We start from the raw sequence: 7689 nt of genomic DNA on the forward strand, positions 1-7689 counted from the left end.
TTAAGCTGTTTGTCGTCACATTCCAGTGTTTTAAAATGTAGATTCGTTAAACAAAGGTCTGGTTTATGTTCGCACAACTAGCATACATTAAAAATAGTGTTTTTTAAAAAGAAATCTTTTTTAGAAAATAAGTTTCTTGCCATTCGAATAGGTCCTAAAGCAGAAATACAATGTTTATGCTAGCAGTAATGCAAATTATTTACCATGCAGCAATTAGGAAGTCATTATTACTCTTTGGCGCCTCTTGCTGGATATAATGCTGAACTGCACGTTAGCAAATTTCCGAGCTATTTGGGGTTTCACAACACCCAACAATAAAATCCCAAATGTGTAGTTGTTTAGGCGAGACTCATTTTGATAAAAGAAATATTTAAATGTAGGAAAACTAGCTCTTTCAGAAATCCCTTTGTGTGACCCAGCGCGTGATCCTCTTCCGGTTCACGCACAGCGTGTTATTCAGGTGACGCAAACAGAAAAAAAGGCAAAAACCACGAGTTTTTTTTTCTTTCTGGTTCCTCTTTCGATTACAGTTAGCTAGATTATTTATGTTATTTGCTTTTAAGTACAGTACTTGAAAGTGATACATTAGAAGAATGACTGAGTGACGGATACTGAGAATGACCCCGTCGAGCGGATACTTGTGACACAGCTCTTAATCTTTTATTTTGAAATTCTATTGCGTGCCGGAATAGAGCGCAGTAGAGGCATCCTGCTGCAGTATGAGGACAAAGATTTACAGCTAATCGACAAACAATTAGAGGTCTTACATGAATGTCGAAATGGTTGCATTTGTTCCGACCATATGTTTTGGTGGGATAAATAATGAAAACCGATAACTAGCTTATTTGGCGAACACTGTTCAGTCCTCAGTGATGTCTCATAGTAAACATGGGGACGGTGAATGGTTTGTAGCAGTGCGGATGGCTGTCGGAACCGGTTTGTCCACAATTTGTCCGTTTCATCAATGACTATGGATGTCAAAGCAGTTGTAGAGTTCGCCACAGTTACCAGAGGTATCTCTCTGGTTTTGCAGGTAAGGTTTAAGTAATTTACAGTTAACTATAGTAAGGCATCTGTTACGTTTAGCCTTAATTGTATGAACTAATTCGAGGTATAGCAGTCAACACGCAGTGGCGGAGTTTCCTTAAAGTACGCCTCCGGTGAGGAAGACCCAGAAAGATAGAGCTGGAATCCCTTTTGAGTTCTCAATGACCTCACACAGGAGTTCAGCTTGAACTAGATCTAATCTAGTCCAAATTCAAGAAAATTTGGGAAGGAGCCAATTGAATAAATACCACATCAGCAACTTAAACTATGTGTAATTTTTTTTTTTTTTTTGCGAGCTTAGAGGGTTTAAAATTTAAAAAAGGTGTGGGCGCTTGGTTAAGGCATCTGTCCCGTATTGAATGGGCTACAAAAAAACAACAACAAAAAAAGTGATACACAACTGACTCTTAACATGCCAACCCCTGATGTAATAACGCCCTGGGTGGTGAACCATGCTTCTCAATCAAAAACTGTCATGGTCTACATGTGATTAGTGTTTGGCTGTACATATAGTAACAAAGTGGATCTATTGCTCTTCAGGCTGTCCTGAACGCTGCCATCCCTGACCATGAAGCCGATGCCTTCAGGCCCCCTCGGACAGAAGAGCCCTTGTACCTGGACCCTGTGGTGGACTGGTTGTTTGGGGGCCTCGCTCACTGGGATGCTGAGCATTTTCTCTTCATTGCAGAGAGAGGATACCTCTATGAGCACAACTTTGCCTTTTTCCCACTTTTCCCCATCGTTTTGCGAGGCCTCGCTGAGACTCTGTTGTGGCCCCTCAGCAGTTGGCTCAGTGTGAGGGGCCGGCTGCTTCTGGCTGTTGCTCTGGGGAACAGCGCCCTCTTCCTGTTGAGTGTGGTTGCCCTGTATGCCCTCAGCAGAGTGGTTCTTCAGGACAGACGCCTCGCTCTGCTCTCTAGCCTGCTGTACTGCTTCACGCCTGCCAATGTGTTCATGACCGCTGGATACTCGGAGAGCCTGTTTGCTGCTCTCACTTTCGGTGGTCTGTTCCTCCTGGAGAAAGGCTTCACCCTCAGAGCCTGCCTGGCCCTCAGCATCGCCACGGCAGCGCGGTCCAACGGACTGGTTAATATAGGCTTTCTTCTGTATCTTCCGTCACTGAATGCTATTTCGCAGATTCGTGTGTATCGGGCAACAACTAAAGGGCGCAGTAAAGTCCTGCACTATATTTGGGTCATCCTCCGTCTCCTGCTCACATCCCTCTTTGGAACTGCAGTCATCGCGCTCCCCTTCTGTGCTTTCCAGTACTACGGCTTCAGGACGTTTTGTACGCCCTCCACCTCCCTGGAGCAGATCCATCCGGCTCTTTTGTCCCTGGGGGAGCGGAGGGGCTACCGGGTGCCAGACGAAAACGGTCCGCCGCCACTCTGGTGCATGAGACCCCTCCCCTTGCTTTATTCGCACATTCAGGATGTGTACTGGGACGTGGGCTTCCTCCGTTACTTTGAGCTGAAGCAGATACCAAATTTTATTCTGGCTATGCCCATGGCTACGCTCGCCATTATGGCCGCCTATGCATATTTTCAGGCTAACCCAGAGCTGTGTTTGAGGCTTGGACTTTGGGGGACGGGACTGGAAAAACCAACACCAGGCTTCTTTAACCCCAAAGCCTTCGTGTATGTCGTTCACTCAACCGTGCTCCTTGTTTTTGGAACCCTGTGCATGCACGTGCAGGTGAGAAAATCCTAACTTCTTGTTACTTTTTATAATCTGACGGACATTCGTAACGCCAATTCTTTTTGATGGGCTCTTTCAGGTTCTCACCAGATTCATGGCCTCCTCATCTCCGGTGCCCTTCTGGATAAGTGCTCACCTCCTCCTCCTCAACGAGCCGCTGCTTCACCGAAGGAAGACCTCCAACCCCAACGTGCAGCTGCAGACTGATCCCAAAAACAGCTTCATGCACACACCTCAGAACCCCATCCTTGCACTGCTGCCACATTTTAAATCTTGTTCTCCCACCACTCAGAGCATCCTGGGTTATTTCCTCTCATACTGGATACTGGGCCTTGCTTTGCATTGCAATTTCTTGCCCTGGACTTGATTTAAGACAGTAGTGTGAAGACAAAATGGGATATTTCTGTGTAGGACTGGCGTGTAAATACACTTATTTATGAGGGTTGCTGGGGCATATCAATAGAAATCTTTTTAACTTTTTAATATAAAATGATAATGGTAGTTTGCCTTGGAAAAAATTGACACATAAAAGAAATATTTTTATGAACGTCTGATTTAAAAAAAACAAAATCTCTGTAGGACAAAGTTTAAATGTTTTCTCATATTTACATTGTCACCCAAGTTGAGATGCTCTGAGATTACAAAAAAAAAAAAAAAATCCATATTTTTTGTGCTTGATTCAGACTATTGCACATTGTAGTATGGAGTGGTTGCATGGTTCTACTTGAGAACATTATTACTGAAACAGAAACCAAATAATTTCACCTTCCCTCACAGGTACTGCACGTTTAAAGCAAATACTCAACCTTAACGGCATTTTTAGAAACTGATGTCAAAAATAAAAGCTTGGTTCATTTTTCTCAGCTTATATTTACTTTTCTTTGAATTTTAACTTTTCGAGGCACTAATGAAAATCTCTGAAATGTGTTTGTCGCAAAATAATATTTACCAAAGGTGGTGCTGGCAAGTTGGCTTTGAGGTTATTAAAACATTTGTTACAAATGAGCTTAATATTTGGTCATCCTTGAAGAGTTCAACCTTTAAGATGCATGATAAAGTGACATTTGGAGGCATTTCTCCTGTGATTGAGCTCTTTTAAAAATTTTTTTTTTTGCAGATTTCAACTCAACAACTTGGCTAAATTGACCAATAAAAGCCCTTGTATTAAAAAGCCCTCTTCTTTTCTTCTTTGCTCTAGATAAATTGCCCAAACAGTGATATTGTATTGCCTCAGTTTTCTGCTCACAGGAGCAGCTGCTCCGGTGCCATCGTCTGTTGCTGCAGCCCATCTGCTCTAAGAATTACAGATGGTATTCTGCATATCTTTGTAAGTGAAATTTTATTTGTACAGTACCTTTCAAGATGAAAATCACAAAGTGCTTCAGCAAACACAGAATAACAACAACAAAAAATCGGATTTAAAAAGATGTGTTTAGCTGGCCTTCAAAGGAAGTCAGAGAACTGATGTGAGTCAGAGGAAGGGAGTTCCAGACTTTTAGAGAAACAGAACAGAAAAGCTCTGTCTGCTTGGTAGTGACAAAGTTTTATTTGAGCTTCTGTTGCCCATTCGCCTTTAACCTCTAAACTCAAAGACATTTTTATGCACACGACTGTTGCTCACTCGATGCTTCCTCTGTTTTGTGCTGTTCTCTGTAAACCTTAGAGAACAAAGTCTCCATTTTGATGGTTGGTTTTAACTTCAGCAAGTCGTCTTCACCATTAAGTAACAACTCTTAGAGCTACAGAGTTGGCACCAGAACAACCCTTAGGCATTATAGTGCCTAATAATCCCACTGTTGAGTATGTAATAAGGTCTTAACTAATAGTACAAATCACACCAAACAACTCAAATGTATAGTGTGAGTTCCGTATTTGGATGCACTATTAAACCTAAAGCTTTGCGTGTTATTCCCACCACTCTATGCTCAAATGTATTCACAGTAGTCATAAGATGATTTCATAAATACCAGCTAAGGACAGGGCAGAGAGCGGTCCACTACCCGCAGCCATGAGCTGGGACTTGAGGTTCAGATGACCAGCTCCTAGATTCTTGTTCCAGTTCCACTATAAGGTCAATCTAGCAGGTCAATCATGTGACACTACTGTAGCATGAGTTCTCCGCAACTCCTTTCAGACATCCCAGATGTAAGGATAGTCTCCTAACAAGTCTCTCCACCAAATAATAAATAATTCAGTCTTCTTTATTCCCTAGAAGAATATTAGACAAATACTAATATTAGGATTTGTAATGGTGTTATTATGTTTGACCTGTGAAGGAAATGCACCCACCTCAACTGGCGCTCCAGTATAAGAATTTCTAGGTCCGCTTTCTTGATTTGGCGGTCCAAATACGTGATTTCTTTATCCGTTTTCTCAATAGTCTTAAGGAGGTGATGCCTGTACAACTCTCCTACTGGTAACTAGGAAATAAATTGAGGAATATTATTTTTTAACAGCTTTAAATGCAGAATAAACATAAGCCTTTACTGTTAAAAGCCCACTGTGTCGAGCCGTGCTGTGGAGGTTGGTGGAACCCCGTCCTGGTAGTGGCCAGCCTTTCTCTGTCAAGGGACAACAATGTACAAGTTGTAAAAGAATCTACAGATGGTAGCAACTTGAAGGAATACTAATATCTACTTCAGTATGAATCTCAGCTTCCTTCTTGGTGGCAGCAGACAGAACATCATCCTCCTGTGATGCGAGGAAGAAATCATGTTTCAGTAACCTTTAACCTCATGAAGCAAAAGCAGAGTTTAGCGTACTTACGACTGCAGGCTCTTCCCCTGTTGCAGTGGCTGAAGGCTCAACAACGTAAACACCGTCTGTACCTGCTGGGAAGAGAAAGGCGGATGAATAACCACATTTAACTGCATGCATGTGGTTGTGTAGTCTTACCTCTGACATAGGTACCTGTGTCTTGGTGGGCCCCCGGTTCAGGTGAGCTGTCTGCAGAGGTGCCTTCGGAAACAGGTCTGGGGGAGCTTTGGGTGATGGCCAGCCCGTCCGCCTCAGTCAGGGGTGGGATTAGTAGCTCACTGTCGATTTTACGGGCCGCAGCCCGTTTTCTGTTAGCTGAATGCAGCTCAGAGTGAATCGTTTTTTTGAAAAAAAAATAAAAAATTACACAGGTATCTGCAAATTAATGGCTCCAACAGAAATATGTACTGTTTTAAAATTGTGTCAAATTATAACGGGTAATATACTGGATGTTAAAGTGCACTACAAAAGCATTCATGCGTCTTTTTCACGTTCTGCCACATAACCACAACATTTTGGGTATTTAACCAGCCTTTTAAATAACAGACTGAGTCGGGCATAACAGTGAAATGGAAAGAAAATTACACACAGTTCAGTTTTTTTTACAATTTAAAATATAGGTTGAATTCAGACATTGAAAACTTATACATTAAACGATGCTAATAAGCAAATAATTCAATTACTTTTTAGGATAAGAAGATAATTTTATACCCTGAAAAGCAATAACAGCATTCCTTTACTATACGCTTGATCATTTGTAGGAAAAGATGCATCTGAAGCTAAAAATGTATAATCTATTGATTATTTTCTGATATTTGGACAGCACACGGTATAGGCTCTATTACTTCACTGAATATATTGTTCTTTCAGCAAATTACCTTTTTTAAGTTTGTGTGCTCCAGTTAACAATTAATTGATTATTATAGTTGACAATTATTTCAGTAAATGATTAACTCAATTAATTGTTTCATACTTCTTTGCAAACTAACTATTTTTTAAGCTTTGTTTCATTCTGAGATCAAACAACACACAGATGGACTCTGATAAGTAGCAGACCTCTGAGGGTCATTTGTTGCACTGGATTTTATTTAACGACGTAAAGAAAATTGACAATAGAAATTCGCACAGCACTTTTGAGATTTTTATTTATAAAACATTTTTGAAAACCCTGAATCATTTTTCTTTCATTTCACAATCCCAATAAAATACATTGAGAAAATGCTACTTCTGCAAGTTACTGTATATTAAGTAATATAATGAAGGAAAACAAATGGTTTATTTTATATTTAGAATTGACTACTGAATCATTGCCACAGGTATCCATGTCTTACCTTTCTGAATCATATTTTTATACTTCATTTTCAGTTGCATCCAAGTCCGTCTTTCCCCTGAGTTACACCTAAATAAAAAACAAATTTGATCCAATACTGTACACCACTTTTTCCTCACTTATCTACCACATTTTTTTAAATACAGATAAATGGCGTGGTGCATTCAAACTCACGCATTGACTCGGGCAGCAACGCTCTTCCATGCAGCCTGTCTCGCTTTAGCTGCTGCTGCCTTGTTGCTCTTTTTACTAAATATGTGAGCATGCTCTTCATAAGCCTGAAGGAGGACCGTCTGCTCTAGCGGCGTGAAATAACTCGATCTCTTTTTGGAGCCGTTGGTGTGTGCACTGAAAGCATCCGCATGAAGGCTTTGAATAGCGCTGGTGCATGCGCTTGCTTCCAGGTGAACCAACTCCGAGTCCACCGAACTCATGGAAATCGGCGGTTCTGATAGCGAAGATCCTGGGTTTCTCCACTCGGAGCAAGTTAACTCAAAATTCACAGGCTGACCCAGAGTTTGTTGAATTTTTCCATACTCCTATTGTCCTTAAAATTTAACGTAGCGCGTTCGTCATTTTTACGTTCTCGCCACCATAGATATAGAAAGAGTAGACGCTCACCTTATGTCGTGAGCGGAAGGTTCTAGATAGGCAGGAAAATGTATGTTTTCATTTTTGAAAGAAAATGGAGGGAATAATCGAGCCGAAATGAACAGTCTGAAAATGTAAATATGATAGGAAAAATATCTTCCATAAATTCCATGAATTTTATTGGGATTATATGTGAACTACAGACCTAAGTAGCAAGTAAAGAAGATGGGGAGGAGGAGAAGGAGGAGAAAGAATTCATTTTTCTT

At 41.0% G+C, this 7689-nt stretch overlaps 2 protein-coding genes across 7 annotated transcripts; one reads left to right on the forward strand and one right to left on the reverse strand.

Moving 5' to 3' along the window:
* The first annotated feature begins 470 nt into the window (after window positions 1-470).
* On the forward strand, window positions 471-3608 carry pigv (phosphatidylinositol glycan anchor biosynthesis, class V). Its single transcript, XM_044116485.1, has 3 exons — window positions 471-1033; window positions 1588-2742; window positions 2825-3608. Exons 1-3 carry the CDS (start codon window positions 902-904, stop codon window positions 3110-3112), a joined length of 1575 nt encoding a protein of 524 aa, XP_043972420.1. The 5' UTR covers window positions 471-901; the 3' UTR covers window positions 3113-3608.
* Window positions 3609-3744: 136 nt separating this feature from the next.
* On the reverse strand, window positions 3745-7518 carry LOC122830802. Of its 6 annotated transcripts, XM_044116491.1 has the most exons (8): window positions 7007-7510; window positions 6834-6901; window positions 5641-5817; window positions 5512-5576; window positions 5383-5436; window positions 5247-5306; window positions 5035-5165; window positions 3745-4953 (listed from the first exon to the last, which is right to left on the reverse strand). In XM_044116491.1, the coding sequence occupies exons 1-8, from the start codon at window positions 7264-7266 to the stop codon at window positions 4947-4949; spliced, it is 822 nt and encodes a 273-aa protein (XP_043972426.1). In that variant the 5' UTR covers window positions 7267-7510; the 3' UTR covers window positions 3745-4946. The 6 variants fall into 6 exon arrangements, with proteins under 6 accessions (XP_043972426.1, XP_043972422.1, XP_043972425.1 ...); XM_044116487.1 differs by having other exon boundaries at window positions 3745-5165; window positions 5512-5573; window positions 7007-7518; XM_044116490.1 differs by having other exon boundaries at window positions 3745-5165; window positions 5512-5573; window positions 5656-5817; window positions 7007-7517.
* Between the last annotated feature and the right edge of the window lie 171 nt (window positions 7519-7689).

Source organism: Gambusia affinis, linkage group LG05 (genome assembly GCF_019740435.1).
Source record: "Gambusia affinis linkage group LG05, SWU_Gaff_1.0, whole genome shotgun sequence".
Classification (NCBI taxonomy): domain Eukaryota; kingdom Metazoa; phylum Chordata; class Actinopteri; order Cyprinodontiformes; family Poeciliidae; genus Gambusia; species Gambusia affinis.